The sequence below is a fragment of the Gymnogyps californianus genome, chromosome 5 (assembly GCF_018139145.2).
Source record: "Gymnogyps californianus isolate 813 chromosome 5, ASM1813914v2, whole genome shotgun sequence".
Lineage (NCBI taxonomy): Eukaryota > Metazoa > Chordata > Aves > Accipitriformes > Cathartidae > Gymnogyps > Gymnogyps californianus.
In genome coordinates, this window is record NC_059475.1 from 13,946,568 (window position 1) to 13,965,397 (window position 18,830).

The 18,830-nt window shown below is 42.3% G+C and overlaps 1 protein-coding gene across 2 annotated transcripts in view; it reads right to left on the bottom strand.

Annotated features, from left to right (window-relative positions):
- The window catches only part of TUB (TUB bipartite transcription factor), a 73,769-nt gene extending 55,351 nt beyond the window's left edge, over positions 1 to 18,418 (bottom strand). For both annotated transcript variants that reach the window (XM_050897255.1, XM_050897254.1), the window contains exon 1: positions 18,335 to 18,418. In XM_050897255.1, coding sequence (XP_050753212.1) covers positions 18,335 to 18,372 — 38 coding nt within the window. In that variant the 5' untranslated portion in view covers positions 18,373 to 18,418. The remainder of the gene's footprint in view (positions 1 to 18,334) is intronic.
- Between the last annotated feature and the right edge of the window lie 412 nt (positions 18,419 to 18,830).

Here is an 18,830-nt window from a genome sequence, read left to right on the forward strand (position 1 = left end):
TCCTCACACAAAGCTTTAGTTTCCAGGGTTGCGGCAGTCTTTCTTGATGTAAGAAAGATTTCAGCAGCTAGAATTATCTGTCCTGATATGAATCGTGAGCACACACGAATCCACCTGGTGTGTAAAGTTCAAATCAACTATGAAGCTAATATGTTAAGCCAGGAAGTCTTTAATCAAATCTTCAATCAGAATCTCATGGCAAACGCAGCCCACTTGAAAAACACTTAGTTCACAAGGGCAGTACCAGAAAGCACGTGTACGTCGCAAATTGAAAATTATGGGAAACTACAGAAGGCAGAGCATATAAAATACAGAGAGGGGGTTACACCTCAGGATTTTCCCCAGTGTTGTTCCAGATATAGTATATACCATTAATATTTCAGCAACTAAGAAACCCAAAATACCCTGGCAATGCGACCTCTAACTGATTAAGATTATCAAGTTGTCTTCATCTGGTTCTCTCAAACTGCCTCCAATGAAGTTACCATTTAGTCTAATAATTACCCTGGATTGTTCTCTCAACACTTTATAATATATTGTGTGGACCTACAAAGAGCTATGTGAAATGCCTTGCTGTGGTGATACATAAATGGAAAAATACAAAAAAGCGTTTAATTGCTAAGAATTGTGATGACTTGATAAAAGTAATACATTATCTGCTCTGTCCAGCTTGACCTCTCAACAGATAACAGGGCAAGACATTATTTCCTCATATTTAACTATATATACATAGATATATGTATATATTAAAAAACTGGGACAGAAAATCTGGAAAACTACTACTTTTTTTTTTAATACAGTTTGGAAAACTATCGTCATTAACTGGTATGACTCAAATGCTGGATTCTTTCAGCATTGGGCAGTTAATTGATATAGCAATCCTTCCTTTCAAGACATAAAATTTTGCTCTACAACACGTATGAGACATGCAAGAATGTGTGCTGCCAGCAAGAAATGGGAATTGTGGGAACGGCTGCAGCAGAGGAGTTAGCATGCAGACTCACAGTTTCAGAGAATTGGGAATTGGTGTCCCTAAAAAGCTTTGGATTTCCAGCTAAAAATCTCCTCTGCAGTATACAGCTTATAGTTGACACAGTTATCAAATTAGTGGAAAATTAAGAACTAATTATCATGACCCAACTAATTCATATGTCTAACTGCAACTATCTTTTCCAAATTACTGTTCTAGGCTTGAAAACATCTTCACATGTACAGCCTGCATGGTACTGTTTGAGAGCCTCCATCAGTCCCCCATGCAAGACATTTCAGACTCTAGAACACCATTTTCACTATATTTCAAGAAGACTGAATATAGGGTCTGATACATGCACACCATCTCATTTTTAGGGTTCTGATCCTGAACAGACTAATAAAACTTGTTATTGCTGGACATAAATATTGCCATCTTAGCCTGCTCAAATGGCTCAGTATTTGCAAAATAAAAGCTTATAGCGTGTGAAATGGTGAACACCAAAAGAAAAGGCTGATACCAAATCATTAATTTTTCTCTTTGTTTTCTAAACTGCTTGTCAAATATTCACCAGTTCCATCAAACAGTAGCTAAGGAGAAGAAAAAAAAAAACAAAAAGAATAAGATGCTTTTTCTGATTGTTCTGAAAACTCCTAGGATTTGCACATACATTTTACATGCAAAAAAAGTAACCTTGTCTTTAAAATAAAGCATGCATAAGATAATTTGATTTAAAAAGGTGTGTCGACTTTAGGGTTTTTTTCTCTTAAATTGGCAAGCAGCTGTCATCCGTAACTGTAACAAAATATCCAAAGGCATTAAATCAAAAAAAGATTTCAGTATTTATCCAATCTACTATTTTTTAAACTGTTCTTACCTGAGTTAAGCATTATTTTTCTCTTTCACCATGTGACAACTGCTAAGCAAACAGGGTACCATGTTTTATAAACCAAAGAAGAGCTATCATACCAAACCACAAGCATTCTTTGCCAGTCATGTACTACTACAGATTTTCAGTATAATTTGACCTCTCAAAATAGATAAAGGATACAATACCAGCATGATATCCAAGGAATTAAGCAGTGTAATTCTCATTAAGGTTCTGCCATTAATCCCTGCAGAGTGTACTGAAAATTTACGCTCAAATGATATATTTCTAGATATTGGTAGAAATTACAGTTCTCTAGAATCAGATTATAATTATATAGGATTGCAAATTGTACGTTTGTCAGTTCCTAGAAACAAAATGGATAGCAAAATCTGCAATTCTAATGGCTGTTTTCATGCTAAATACAGATACTGAGAACACTGCAGTTCATTTACCAATTAAGACAAAAATTGTTTCCCTTATCTTTTTCTTCTCTTTTCTCTAAGATTCAGGCATGGCCCATAGACTGCAGGAATGATATCTGTGTGTACATATTAAAAGACAGGAAAAGTGGTGGTGATTAATTGGAAATGTATCAGAAAGTGTGGGATCTGGGCATGACGTAAACGGTATAGAATAAGGGGTGGATATTGTCCTGGTTTCAGCTGGGGTAGAGTTAATTTTCTTCCTAGTAGCTGGTACAGTGCTGTGTTTTGGATTTAGTGAGAGAATGATGTTGATAACACACTGATGTTTTAGTTGTTGCTCAGTAGCGCTTATCCTAAGTTAAGGACTTTTCAGTTTCCCATGCTCTGCCAGCAAGCAGGTGCGCAAGAAGCTGGGAGGGAGCATAGCCAGGACAGCTGAGCTGAACTAGCCAAAGGGATATTCCATACCATAGAACGTCATGCCCAGTATATAAACAGGGGGGAGTTGGCCAGGAGGGCTGGATTGCTGCTGGGGCATTGGTCAGCAGGTGGTGAGCAATTGCATTGTGCATCACCGGTTTTTTTTCTTGGGTTTTATTTCTTTTCTTTTCATCTTTTTTTTTGTTATATTCCTTTTCATTACTATTATTATTATTGTTAGTATTATATTTTATTTTACTTTAGTTATTAAACTGTTCTTATCTCAAACCACGAGTTTTACTTTTTTTCCCAATTCTCCTCCCCATCCCACTGGGAGGGGGGAGGAGTGAGCAAGCGGCTGCGTGGTGCTTAGTTGCTGGCTGGGGTTAAACCACGACAAGTATGAACCCATAGAAAGACAGAGATAAGTTTATTGGCCAGAAATAACATAGGAAAAATCTACTGACTCTACACTAACTGCATAGAATAGACAAAATCTCCTTTTTAAAACATAATTCAGTTGTACAGAAGATCGGGTATCACTGGGTTTGGGGTTTTTTGGTTTTTTATTCCCTTCTTTGTTTTTTAAAGGAAAGATGAATGATAGTCCTACATCGAATTTCAACCTGTGGATTCAACCTGTGGAGCTTAAACAAATTTTCAATACTCAATTATATTGTGAGAAGTACTGCTTCCCATGTGTTTACAACTTGACAAAAATAGCTTCAAGATAGAAAGAACAACCAGAATCTAGATTTTTGTAAATGTCACTTTCCATATATTCAGAAAAAGTGCAAATTGTTTCCCATCCCAAACATTTTAATAATAAAATTTTAAAAAGTCTGTATAAAACCACCTCCATTTCTATTTTCAAAACCGGTGCAGGTTTAGAGAGCTATCACTGATGAGAGCGACGCTCTTTATAGCAGATTTGTTTGACAGAAACAGGTCCTGAGGTAATTCAAGAGACTACAGGTCTTGGATTTTGTGCTTTCCATTTTTCAACAAAGAAAACAAGCATAATCTAATTTGCTCCAGTGTGTCATTTAAAAAATCTAGAGATAAACCATCTTTGGTTTTGTGTAACTAAACAGATCACAGCTGAAGTAGATCAGATTAACTGCTAAAGAAAGATTGTGTTGACAAACAGTACAGAAAAGTTTATCAGCACTTTTTGTGGATACAAAAAGGACAGTAAAATATACAAATCTATTTGCCAGGAGGCTGTCTTAAGCTTGTGTTCAACTTGTTTTAAAGCGAAGGCTGGAAGAATAAGATGTAAAGGGTTTTTATTGAACAAAGAGCTGTTCAGGTGCCGTGACATCAGTAGCAAACCATTACAGGAAAGGGCTTTTCACCATCCTTTTCATATCTTTTTTAATATGTGGCTGAGGTTGCCATTTTAATTATTCCACTTCACCTGCTAGAATGACTGTTAGCAACAATTATAGCAAAAGCACTGGAGACTGAAGCGCCACATACAGCCTTGTCAGTGGACACACTTCTAAGCCTGCTAGTTCCCTCCTATGAAACATTTTCAACTGAAATGTAGGTAAAATGTGAATAGAAATATGTGATTATCAGACTGGTTGCTGATTTTCTAGAACAGGAAGCAAATCATACCATGCAAGTAAAATTAAATTCAAAACATTTAGGTCTTTGTCAGAGAAGTATTTAAGTTCTCTGTCGCACATGAAACATGTATGTTAATGCTACATTTTGCATAAGAGTACAAGACAGAAAGCAGTGAACAAGTGTATCTCTGGAAGTTTCAGGAAGAATTCTCATTTCCACAGGGGTTCTGTAATAAAATTTGACCAGAGCACTAAAACTTCAAAATCCTTCACTGACAATTCAGTATCCATATAATCATAGAATGGTTTGGGTTGGAAGGGACCTTAAAGATCATCTAGTTCCAACCCCACTGCCATGGGCAGGGACACCTTCCACTAGAGCAGGTTGCTCAAAGCCCCATCCAGCCTGGCCTTGAACACTTCCAGGGAGGGGGCACCCACAACCTCTCTGGGCAACCTGTTCCAGTGCCTCACCACCCTCACAGTAAAGAACTTCTTCCATATATCTAATCTAAATCTACCCTCTTTCAGTTTAAAGCCGTTACCCCTTGTCCTATCACTACATGCCCTTGTAGAAGTCCCTCCGGCTTTCTTGTAGGCCCCCTTTAGGTACTGGAAGGCTGCAATAAGGTCTCCCTGGAGCCTTCTCTTCTCCAGGCTGAACAACCCCAACTCTCTCAGCCTGTCCTCAGAGGGGAGGTGTTCCAGCCCTCTGATCATTTTTGTGGCCCTCCTCTGGACCCGCTCCAACAGGTTCATACCCTTCTTATGCTGGGGGCCCCAGAGCTGAATGCAGTACTCCAGGTGGGGTCTCACGAGAGCGGAGTAGAGGGGGAGAATCACCTCCCTCGACCTGCTGGCCACGCTTCTTTTGATGCGGTCCAGGATACAGTTGGCATTCTGGGCTGCGAGTGCACATTGCCGGGTCATGTTGAGCAATGTCAACCAACACCCCGTCAACCAACACCCCCAAGTCAGTTTTGCCTGGTTTCTTAAGGAAGAAAGATTTATGCATTCATAATGTCTATATTTTTTTTTCTTCAGTTGATTAATTTCAACTAAAATTAAAGAGGGGTAAATCTTTCTAAGTCCAACAGATTTCATAATGAAAGTGGTGGCTAGGTAGAGGCAAAGACCTTAAATAGCCTCTCTGTGGAGAGGAAGGTTTCAGGCTCAGCTCAATAATATTATTAAAGTAATAAGAATCCACATAGGGAAACATTATGAATGACAGCTATAGGAATTCTGGCATCAAAAGCTGTATTGATCCTAGGACCACTTCTTACAGGTATATGCAGAAGATCCTTTCCAACCCCAACACATTGTGAAGAAAGTTTACTGGGTTCATTTTTTCTTGTCTACATATGCATAGTTCTTATTATCTGAATTTGGATTTCTTATAAACAGACAAACAGAAATACAAAAGAAATAAAAAAGATGATCTGTTTTGGAGGCAAGAAGGGTGGAAGTGGAAGATAAAGCAAATATAATTCATTCCCTGATCTCACTACTGAGTTTTTATCCTGGAAAAACCACGCTTCTGCTGTATGTGCAGTGTCCCCATCTGTAACACACGGGTAATACGCCTCTGCCTTTGCAACATCTCCCAGAGCTGCACACAAAGCACAGCATGTGAGGGTGAGACACAAGACGGACGGTGCACTACAGCACCACGCCAAGGTGCATCCAGACCACTGAGGGACCTCTCACACTAAGCTCTCGAGCTACGGCCACACCATAAATCACCAGCTGCGTGCCAGGAAAAGGAGAAAACAGTAGGAATAATAAGCGAGCACACATATTCTCAGATAGAGGAAGCTGTATCAGACAAAGCTGGAGACCCCTTTTAACCATATCAGATGTAATTAAACCACTTCTGGCACTGTGGGAAGCTATTTCCAAATGCATTCGAGTAAGGCAGAAAGTATCATTTTAGCTATTGGACCATTAAAAAAAGAGTGAAAATAAGATCCCCCTTTGGGTCTAATCAACACTCATACAGCAGCAGATGTTTTTCTACTCCTCTCAGATAAATACATATGACTGTGTATCTTCTGGTTTCTTTATGGAACACTAATTGCCCACTGCACAAAATGTCTAATTGATGTAGCATGTGATCACTGTTACTTGCACATTTTTCATAGCCCTAATATTTCAATGCACAACCCCTGAGTTTGTGTTTATTGTAGGATACAAGGTTACAAGGTGAGCCATTTCAGCCTGCAGGATCATCCACTGAATGTCATTCAGCTTCATTCTGTCAGGTTCAGAGGGCTCCATTTTCTTGCTCTTTCAGGACCTAGCCAAAACTGGAACAGGATGAGGAGGAGTTCAGCCCAAGAATTATGGAAAGAAAGCCAGCTGGCACAAGCAAGCTAGAAATGCATAAGACAGCAACAGCTTCTTCTACGTGACCCTTCAAAAGTGTTTATCACTCTGGGGTAGTGTTGTACTGCTACCAGTGCACATGCTCTTATCTCTATATGTGGCAAACTGGGAGCACACAGCGTGCTTCCCTGGACTGCCAGCCCCACAATGGTGGCCACAGCGGTGATCAGAGACTGCTCACCCACATTGCTGAAGCTATGTGTGCTTGCAAACCATGCTGCTCCCCCGGGCACACATCTGCTCTCCCCTGCTCCCATGTGCTGACAGAAGGACCTCTGCTTGAATCTGAAATCTACTCTAGAAAGACCTTTCATGACAGTTCCTGGATGGAAGCACAGACCCGAAATCCTCCTCAAATATTTATCTGGTTTATGATTATTAAAAGATTTAATTTAAGAAGAGCTGGAAGATTATAAGGAAATACTGCCACTGACTTACTGACAAATTTAACTCAACTCATATTATGTCCAGGCACTCTCCCAGCAGCACATACACTCTTCTCCCCAAAACCAACATCAGCCATTTGACAGCGCACTGGACAGAGCACTACAGATCAAATTTCCAGACATAGGACTCACACGAAAAGGGAAAGAACCACAGAAACAAGCTGAATAAGTTTCCTTAAATATTGAGTATCATTAGAATACAGAGGTAGGCATTTTGTGATGTAAAAAGAAAAGAAATGTCTTTCCTTTCACAAAGTAAATAACTTAGGGAATTATTAATAGTGACTCAATCATTGTTAGTTATAGACCTATTCTAATGGAGAGAAAATAAAAAATACAGAAACAATATCATAGCCATTTTGATGAAAAAGTAGCAACAAGATAGAAGTCATCAAGTGCAAAGTGAAAAGCAAACCGTACAGAACACCATCTTTCTATTTAGTATTTATTGCAATATGCAGTCATGTTTGGCATTATTAATCCAAGTCCATAGTAAACGCAATATTGCAGAGCTGGCTGTAAGCTAAAACCCTTTGGGCTGAATTTTCATCCCAATGCACAGAGAGTTACTTTGAGGACTCCTCGCAATCTTGCAATGTCAGTTCGGTGTATTTACCATTCATGATGCTATGCAGTGAAAACTTCTATGCCTCTAATATATCTTACGTTTTTCTTCAGAATAAGCTTTTTCAGATGAGAATGAGTTGTTCTTGCCAAAGAACACATAAAAACTGCAATGTGTTATATGCTGTCTGTCATTTTGACTAGGCAGCACAATAGTCATTCTCCTCCCTTCTCTCTCCACCACATTAAGTATTTTCAACAGAAACTTCAGATTTTCAGAGGCTCATGATCAGGAAATAACATGAGCAGAGAATCAGAGTGACCCTGAGCACTCTTAAAAATCCAGCCATAGACTCTTCAAGGCTCCCTGTGTAGTGTTACATCCCATCCTTTGAAAGGCCTATACCAGTCTACTGCTAAAATACGGCTATTCTACACGTGTTCTTAAATCATCTGTTTCAAAATCTTTATATTTTAATGGAATGCAACAATCAATAAACTGAAAGTCTAGCAACTGGATAGTCCTTTCCAATGAGCTCCTAGTTGCCTTACTATCATCTCCTTCAATTTTTGTTATGGCTTATACTATCTGCTACCACTTCAGTGAAATGATTGCTATCAGAAATTATAATGTATTGTAAGTAAAACTAATTTTCTAAGCCCTAAAATCTTTCCTTCCAAGTCTAGAGTTCACTGGATTCTTTTGCCAGAAGCCTTTGTAAGAGAATGCCAGTTTATCAAATCCAAATCTTGTAAACTCAATGACCTCCAGAGTTTCAGGAGAAAATTTTGGGGAGAGGGGGGGACAGGCCCAGCCCACACCAACAAATAACCTGAAAGTCCAGGCACTCATCTGCAGTGTTAGAAATACCTTCCTAAGGAATGAAACACACAGGGCAGAGACTTGAACGCTTGAAGTTGCATATCCCACTTTCCAGGCTATGCAAACATAATTTCACATTTTTTCCAATAGAATAATCTGGAAATCATTCTGACACAGGGTGCACAGGATTGGAAAACTTTTTTTCCTTCCAATACAACTCAGAACAACCTCTATCTTGCAAAGACTCAAGCATAGAGCATTAAATGAATAAATAACAGAAGGTGCCTGGGAAGGGAAACGGGAAGGGAAACGGGAAGGGAAAACGGGAAGGGAAATGGGAAGGAAGGAAAATGGGGAGGGGAGGGGAGGGAGAGAGGAAGGGAATGGAGAGGGGAAGGGAGAGGGGAAGAGAGAAGGGAGAGGGGAAGGGAGGGAGGAAGGAAGGAAGGAAAAAGGGAGGGAGGGAAGGAAGGAAGGAAAAAGGGAGGGAGGGAAGGAAGGAAGGAAAAAGGGAGGGAGGGAAGGAAGGAAGGAAAAAGGGAGGGAGGGAAGGAAGGAAGGAAAAAGGGAGGGAGGGAAGGAAGGAAGGAAAAAGGGAGGGAGGGAAGGAAGGAAAGGAAGGGAGAACCTTTCATTTCATTTAAATTTCTCCTGTGCTGGTTTTTCTTGATCTTTAAAAATCTGTGAGTGGGACTCAAGACCCAAGGAAGTAATTAACAATTTTTCAAGCTGCATCAATACTGCCAGAATACTACACTATATCATTATTTGAAATAGCTAACATTTAAAAGGCATCTTCCAGGATGCCTCAAACTTCTAGCAATGTCATGATCTTTTTGCACTGATATGATGTCCCAGTTTCTCTGGGTATTAATATAGTATTCCATAATTAATATATCTGGCATATCCAAGAAGAATTATCCTAGTATTCTGAAAAGCCAGAGCCTAGATTAGGTTGCTCATAGGTGGCTAGTCCTCTTAGCAGCCAAAAATTAACATTCTTAGTTTAGACTAGATAATGAATTTTAAATTAAAAGTTACATTCACATTGTGAACTGTGCTATGATAGATACCCAGCTAGCTGTAAAAAAGCTAACACATATACTGGAAACAATTTAACTATGGTAGTCCCTAGCTCCTCACAGACTGAACGGCATTTCTCCTCAAAGGACTAAATCACTTCTACATTTTTGATATTGTTGTACGGCTTTCAGTATCTGTGTTAGCTCATATGCAGCTTGCCCAAGTGTCTCTCTACTGCACTGCAGTATGCAGCATGGACATACCACAGAGATCAAATACAGAAGGAAAGAATTTAACCAATTTGACACCAAGCAAAGCTACAGGGTTCTCCATGTCTCCATCATTGCATAGATTTAACAATATGCAATATGCAGAGGCACCTGAGCTCTGCCTTAAGGACAGGCAATAAAACAAAGCTAGTGTTATTCTAGGGCAAGCACAAAAACTTTCTCTAAAACCTTGTACTTCACTTTTTAAATCTGCAGCAACAGCCAGTGAAGTGATTTAAAATTCAGTAACCTGGAAGAATCAATTATCAAGGTCTGACTCACTGGTGTGTAGAGACATCTTTAATGTTATTTAACGTTGCTCTACAGATGCAGTGTCCCAAAGATGCATTATTTACCCATATAACTAACCTCAAGTTTTAGGTAGGCATATAAGAGTTCATGCAATCCCTAGGTCTACAAAAGATTGTTTAATGGAAATTCACACTCCTGGCTCGAGTCTTGGGGTTTATATCTGCCAAAAATAGTGGGATGCATTCCAAGGTACAGTAAGTGTCTCAGTCTTTCAGCTGCCACTCAACCTGACCTGAGCAGTTAGTCTAAGTCATTGTCTAGACAATTTATCTATTCTTGAATTTCTACAATGCATCCAGTAATTTCCTCAAATTTTCAGAAGTGAGAATTGCAACATGATGCAATGTGGGGTTTTTTTGTTACTGTAGACAGCTGAAAATGCTGCTGTAGTAGTATTGGTTAGCAACAACCTGCTCTGGAAAAAAAGGAGACCAATTTTCCTTATGTTTCTTGCTGTGGCACAGGCACCATTAGTGGAAATGCCTAGCCTTTAACTCTATTCATTTTGCTTTCAAACTGATACCAAATTTGAAAGATCCCTGTTTTGATCCCTTCCCTAAACATGGATCAAACACTGACGTATCTGTATTTCACTTGCAGATACAATTTCCAACTTAGTCATCATTTGAAGTTAATCAAGGCATTTCTTCATCTTGTAATTTCTCACCTGCAGATAGTTAGAACTGTGATTACAATTAAAATTACCATTAAAAACTTCATGCTGTGGTTTCATTACCTGTGTCAAATGAGTTATATTAATTACAAATTATGGTATTCACAGACTTGTGTTAACATGCATCTCAACAGGAACCGTGAGGTTTCCACTGAAATCTGCAATTCAAGTCTTAATTTTGGTAAACATCTGAGAACTCAAGCTAAAACTCAACTTCATGAAAGAATGACTCGGGCACTTGTGTTGTCAGAGAGCAAGATAAGTATGTCACTCACAAACAAACTGCACTTGCACATTCATATTAATGTATTATAGACCGCTTGCCATTATTTGCTCAGCTAAAACATGAGCTCAGAGAAGGTCGTGGAACCAATCCAATTCCCTTTTAAGTCAATAGAAAGGCTCTTGTGGCACCTCTTTGTGACTGCTTCCTGCAAGCAATCACACAACTACATGTAAGGCAGAGGCTGATGTTAGGCACTACAGCATCCCTACCTCCAGGAATAAGGATAGTAGTCTGACTGCACAGAATCAGCATCCAAGATCTGGTAAGTTCTTGTACTGGCAGAAGCAGTTACTATCCTCTGCTGTGTAAGACCCTACTACATTTCCCCAAAGGAAGTGTTTTAAATTTGGTCACTTTTTTCCTTTACGGATAAATAATAGATAAATCTGTAATCTCCCAATTTATTAGCAATCGAAAAGTATGAAAGCTACCTCTGCTGTAATCACTGAAAGGGAAAGTAAAGATATATTTTAGCTTCCTATTAATGTAAAAGAAGAAAATACAAATACATCTAGTAAATAATTTAATTACAGAGAAAACTGAGCATTTAAAGACCTTCCTAAATGCCACAAAGCCACACAACGTAGCCATAAACTAAAATTATTCAGTAGATGGCCTGCAATACATCCATGGTTACTGAACATGTATAAAGCAAAAAAAGCTACGTTGCCATCAAGTATTAGATAAAACAAGCTGGTCTAAAACAATGATGTCAGAAAAAAAAAAATGGTTTCATCTTTTATCACGTGTACTCACCCTGTTCCAAAATAATTACTCCAATCTTTCCACCTTCTCCCGTAGTTACCTTTGCACGCTCTATACACCCTTCTCTGGGAGCACATTTCCTTATCTAGTTAAGTCACTATCCCCTTCCTTCCCATTTTCTTAAGAACAGAATAGTCAAAAGCAGCTGATGATCATATGTCTGTAACAAAAATGAAAGCAACAAGAAGTATGCCAACGATCACCCTGATCTTTCCACTTGTATTTTGTGCCCTTCTTTTGTACCTATCTTCTAAACTGAAAATTCTTCAGGCTGAAGACTGTCTTGCTGTATACCTGCATACTATTAGCATAATACAAATGATAACAGAGCCCAGAGAGGTGTTATATTCTCAGGTGAGAGTCCTCAGAACTTGCCGGTATCATCCTCCCACCACGTTACGATAAAAGAGATTGCAAAACTGTGAGAGAACAGTTCCTCAGTTCCCCACCAGCCCCCATTTGCGTGACACAGACTATCACCGAGAAGGGCATCTCCTAATCCTAGTTACTGGCCTTCATATACTGCAGTAACAAAAGCTTCAGCAATAAGTGAGATATAAAATAAACACTAATTTTAACATCCATGCTTAAAGCAATAATCTTGGAATAATCTGCCGCAAATACTGAAATGCATTCTCAATAATCTGCAAAAAAATAATTTCAACTAAAAAACTGCAAACAGTACTATTTAAGTAATACAATGAGAAGCTGGGATGGATTTTTTCAAAAGTTACAAACAATAAAATACAAACTAAAGAGCAAACATTTATAGAGAAGGGTATCTTCTGCAGGCACCATATAGCTGGCAAGACAGAATCCTATTTTCATGAATAATCTCAAAGTGGGAAAGAGAGAAGCAAGCAAAAAAAGAGGCAAGGAGAGCAAGATATAGGGACAAACGGCAAAAAGAAATCTGTTCATAAAGAGAAAGAACAGAAAAGCATGAATTAGAAAATAAGTCATTAGTATGAGGGGAAGAGGAACGAGGAGGAAGTGTGAAAAGAATCCAGCTCTCTAGAATGGCAATTTTTAGTTACTGATAAAAAGCACCACCTTCCAGAAAAGCTGCTGCTTGCGTGTCTAAATGGATGCAGCTTTAAGGAAAGTCCAAAAACCCTCAGGTATAAGAGTCAAAACTATCCGACTCAGGGAACTGCAAGAGGAGACATAACATTTCATACCCACTTTCCGGCCATGATCCAAATCTGGCACAGATGGCTTGTAGATGATTGTCACTGCCAGAAAACTGCAAATTATTGTCGCTACCAGAAACCCATTGGCGTATTATGAAATGAGTTTTAGTTTCGATCAGAATGTTGATACTCCAAAGGTGGTCGGGGGTGACAATACTCTAGGACAGTTGGTGCAGCCGCTTATCTGTCAGAAGGCCCAAAGCGCACCCTGCAAGAGGTAGCAAAGACCCTCCAGCCCCTTGCTTAAATCCACCTTTGGCACACTGCAAAGCACAGGACGACTAGGTTTCACTCCCAGCTCTGCTGCTGATCTCCCTTGAGCCTTGTCCCATTTCCATTTAAGCCAATTCCTCACAACTTCCACAGGTGTCTATTTCCCTCACTGGTAAAACTGAAGCGATACTTTATTTTCCTCGCCTCTCTTTTCTGCCGGGTTGATTTAGGCTATCAGCTTCAGGGTAGCAATTGCCTCTGACAATGTGCTTGTACAGCTCCCTAACACTGATGCTGGGCAAAACAGGACTTTGATCTCAGCTGGAGTCTCTATGTACTACAGCAGTAACACCCTGTTTAAGAGCACAGACCCCCATTAAGGGAGAGCTCTAACTTAAACATTTTAAAAGCACACAACTAGGCTAATTTTATACATCGCAATAACCTGAGACAAGACAGCCTGATTTAGAGCAGAGGACACACACATTCTTTGTACCCTTTTCCTTAGAAAAAGCAGCTCTCTCGCAAATGATCAATGTCATTCCCCACAGCAGGTAGCTGAGAGCGAGCTCGCCTGCATTGCGATGCACTTGGTCACAAACTGCACCTTGCACCAGGGCAAGCACTCTACCTGCACTGCTGCCTTTAGAATGTTGAGGCTTAAGTGTAGATAATATCCCAATACCTCAAATAAATGCAGAGAAACGAGTGTGGGACACCCTTGGTCTTCAAGCCCGTTCCTGTTCCAGGACTTGTTTACACATCACAGTTTCAGAAATCTTCTTATCTGCTCTAATTGCCATGATTCATGAATTTACAACACAGTTGTGCTCCACAATTTTCATCCAACTGTAATCCTTCACTTTGCAAATAAATAACTAGTGACTGTTTACAGCTGCAATATCTAAGCACAGCCTTAAAACTTCAGAGCAAATTCATAAAAGCTACAAAAAATTGAGCATAATAAAAAAGTCACAAATAATGTATATTATTACCATTATCATGTACATATCAACACATATTATGCCACTGCAAATGCATGCTGTGTAATCTGCTTCATCTAGCGCCCTCCGCGCAAAGTGCCAGACCCCCCGTGGCATAGTTCATGGGTTCCCCTTGGGCTACAGCAGGTTCATCCGCACAAACCAAGTCTCAGTAGAATTACACAGACGCTTTACAGAGAAGTCAGGGGACTTGCGGCAAATTTATTCCTATGTGGACCGCGCTTTTCAGCTGACAATGTTTATATATCTCTCATTAAACAGGTTAGATGGTTTTGTCAATGCTGCTTTTTAAGTTATAGTATTAAGATTTATTGTTAAAGAAGCAAGTGAAAATATAAGAACAAATAATAATATTATAATTATAATAATAGGGACTGGGACGTTACTGTGACTGAATTTATTGATACTTTTATCTTAGCTAGCAACAGTTTCATTTAAGTATAGTTATGTAGTACAAGGAATGTCTTCGCTTATTCAAGACACACCAACATAAAATAAAAATGAATATGTTAATTTCAGAAATTCTATAAATTAAAAATGAGTTCAGGAAAAAGATATGAAACCAAAACATATTTTTGAACAAAAACCTTGAACGCCTGTGAATCTGTAATGATTCCCAGATACTTCTGCTTTGTATTTTCTACTGAAAACTGCTGAAGGATACCAAAGGAAAACACTACTGTGCTAATTCCTCAAGAAGCTACATCTTACTCTTAACTGCCATCAGGAACCACCTTTGGGGCTGGGGGCAGCTACATGAACTGCAACTGATTTTTTACTTGAGTCTAAACTATTTTGATTCTTTATAATAAAGGACAGAAACATTGTTAAAAATGGGTTCAATTTAAAGAAGAATTCCTAGCTTGTTGTACCTGGTGTGTAGCTTCATATAAGTGTTTAATCATATGCTTGAATTTCTATCTATGAAACGGTTTCATGAAAATAAATGCAATATATTTACTTTTAAAAAACAATTTCTCAACTGTATTTCATAACATTAATGAACTCAAATCCCCTCATCCTATGACTATTAGTGTTTCAAAAGCAGAATACATAAGAAAAGAAGAAAAGACATTAAGGGCAAAATGCCAAAATCACAAACTCACAAATAATATGAACCTTTTATCCACCTCAGCATGAAAAAGCTAGCACTGACACTGAAAGAATTGCCTACTATTTTTTGTTAACTCACCCAAAATGTTCTCAGCGTCTCAAAAGTGGAAGTATAATCTGTTTTGTGAGTTTTGGACATGCAGGTGGATTGCTTAATGAGTTGTGCACGACACACGCAGAACTGATTCCCTCTGGCTCATTTCACTTGTAAGGAAAAATATGACGTTTTGCTAAAGAAAAAAACCACTTCTCTGCTTGAATTAATTCAGGTATATAGCTACATGTACATTCGATTGCTAGGAGGAACGATGTAGGTTTAGGAGTCATGCTACCATTTTAAAGACCGTGCCAAAGTTGAAACAGCTTTGCCAAGCTCAGAGAAGGGCTTGCAGCATTTTCTAGCACACTGTACATCAGCGAGGCTCAGGCTATGTCGCATACCTCTTTACAGACTTCAGCATGCCCAACAGCCTGTGCTCTGTCCCCCACGCTAGCAGCAGCGACATTGTTGGCTGTCACATGCCACCCAGACCATAAAGAAGGTGGGGAACAGGCCTCCAAGCTTTGAGGGTCAGCAACCATTGAACTCACTACAGTAAACAAGAATCTGAAGCAATGGAGCAGACAAGTGTGGGTTATTTTGCTCTCAGACAGCAGATGAACTATTCCAAGGGGAGCACATCAGGCCTCTCCCTCTCCTTGTGTATTTCACTCCTGCAAAAGAGTACTTTGACCTAATTTACTAAATACAGTGTTTTCATGTGTAATCTCAGTCACATATGCATTCAGAAACTATTTTTTCCTGGGTAAGTACGTTTAGGGGATCCTGGAAGACGCTTTAAACGAGCAAGTTCAATGAGATTTGCAATCATATACCTCTAACTGAGAAATTAGCTCTGAAAACTGAAAAATAAGTCAAATTCTTGAGAGAACTCTATGTTAGAAGCCTAAACAAAGACACTGCAGAGCAGAAGCGTGGTTTGTTTGTTTGCCTTTTGGTTTGGGGCAGTCCTCAGCAGTTTCTGGCCATAAACATACAGGTAACATTCAAGAATAATATTATATTAGAAAAGACATGAGCACATTCAGATCTGTGTTTCTCTCAAGATCTACTGCTTTGTCTCCCTTTGCTTCTCTGAACTACACTGGGCAGAAACAGAAGAGATGTTTTATTTCCTTCTTCAAGGCCACTGCTACAAAACCCCTCAGCAAACTTTTGGCATTGGCCTCTGCAGAGCCTTGCGTACAGTGAGAGAACGGAGAAACAGTTCGTCCGCTGCTGGGAAGAGCCATGAACAGCTGTTCTTCTGGTATTTTTGCCTTCATTACAAGGCTTCAAATTGCATCAGAATGCATCCGCTAGTCATTTTTGAAGCCTTAGTGCCAATTCCTTACGTCTTTTCAAAACACGTGGTCTGAAAGAGCTATTGGAGAGAGAGTGGCAATATTCTCAGGTTCATTGTAATCAGATTTCTTTCTTTCTGATTCTTCTATTGATTAGAACTATCATGCGCACAGATTAAAACAGCAGACTTCCACTTGTGCATCTATAATTTTTTTTTCTCTGTATTAAGCAGTGATTTATTTGTGTTTATGTTGCACTCATTGTGGCATATGGTTGCTACAAATACTGTCATTTAGAATGGGGCAAAATACAACTGACCTGCTTAAACAGCTGTCTTTGTTTTAAAATACACTCTGTAAATATTTTTAATTTCATGATTCTCTACCAAAAAAAAGGCTTATGTTACTGTATCTACCTTGTTTTATTTACAACCAAACAAATGAAACAAACATGTTTTGCTGTCTTATCCAGAAGACCTTTTTAAATACCCGTGATTTCCTTCTGCAATAATTCAGTTTGAAAAAGAGACTTTAAGTAAAACTAAAAAACCCCGTAACGTTAATGTCACTCCGAATAGCAGATACAGAAATGGCTTTATTATTGTTCCACGGCACAGCCCATCCCGCCCGCAGCTAAATCTTCTTTGGCTCGCTTCCTCCTCGTACCGGCAAGTCAGAAACAAACTATTCTCATATGCCAGCAGCAAACGCTCCCGCTCCAAAACCGGGCGCTCGGGGCAGGCACGGGAAGAGCACCGCCGAGCCGACGCCAGCACTGCACGGCGAAGGCGAGCAGAGCGGCCCCCTCCGCAGGCCGAGCGGGGCTCCGCACATCCCCGGGGCCGGGGCCGGGGCCGGGGCCGGCTCCCGCAGCGCGGAGCCGCCGCTGCCCGCCGCCCGCTGACGCACGGGGCTCTCGGGCAGCAGCCGCCGCGCGGCGGCTCCCGTAGCTTATGGCAACGGCGGAGCCAATGGCAGCCGTCCGCCGGGCGCTGCCATGGCGATCCCGCTCCTCGCCATGGCGGCACCACCGGCCGCGGCCGCTCCGCGAGGAAGCGGCGGCCGCGCCCGCGCGCGCTGCCCGGCCCGCCGGCCCCCGGCCCGCTCTCGGTGGCACCCAGCGGAAGGGGCAGCGAGTGCCCGCCAGCGCCCGGCGGGGCCGGGGTCCCCGCGGCCGAGGGGCGACGGCCGCCACCGACGGCGCAGCGTTCTGACTGCTGCCGCCCGGCCCGCCGGGGGGGGCCCTGTGGCGGAGGCAGGGAGGAAAGCTCTCCCGCTACGGAGCGAGCGCGGCTCTCCCAGCGGCGCTCCCGCTCTCCGCGGGCCTGACAGCTCTCCCCAGAGACCAGCCCCTGAACTTCGCGGAGCGGGACCGGCCCGAAGTTGGGAGGCGGGACCGGGGCCCCCCCTCCGAGAGCGCCCGCCAGCCGGCAGGCGCGGGGCCGGCCCGCGACCCGCTACCCCAGCCGGGACCCACCGCCTCCCCGCCGCGCCCCGGGCAGGGTCCGGCCGCTCCGGCCCCGCTGCCGAGGCACGGGTTCCGGCGGCGACCCTCCGAGCCCGCCGAGGGGCAGCGGCTCCAGCCCAGGAGCAGCCCCGGTCCCTCCGGCCGCGTCGCACCGCTCTACCCGCCGCCCCTCGGCGGGGGTCCCCCCTACCTGTAAGGGATCCAGTCCGCCTGGTGCCTTGAAGTCATCTCTCCCCGGCGACGCTGCCCGGAGCCGAGGAGGAGGACGCGGCCGCTGCTGCCCGAGTCGGAACCCGCCACGGCGCGGGCAGCATCCTCCGTCCGGGGCGGGGGCGGACGGCGCGCCGGTTATCCCGGCAGCGGCCGCAGAAACATCCCCCCGGGGAGGGCTCCCAGCGGCGGGCCGGGCTGCATGGGGAGGGGGGCGGCCGGGGGCAGCAGGAGGCGGCTCCCAGCCCTTCCTCCCTGCCCGGAGCAGCGGCTGAGTCGGGCACCGGGGCGGGGGAGGGGGCGGAGGAAGGGCCAGCGGCGAGCAGGGAAAGGCAGGGTAGCAGCGCCGCGTCCCCACTGCCGCTACCCGCCCGCCCCCCCGCTGCCGCCGCCGCCGCCGCGCTGAGGCATCGCCCGGGCGAGGCGGGCCGCGCCGGGCCGAGCCGCCCTCCGCGCCGGGCCCGCCCCTGCCCCGT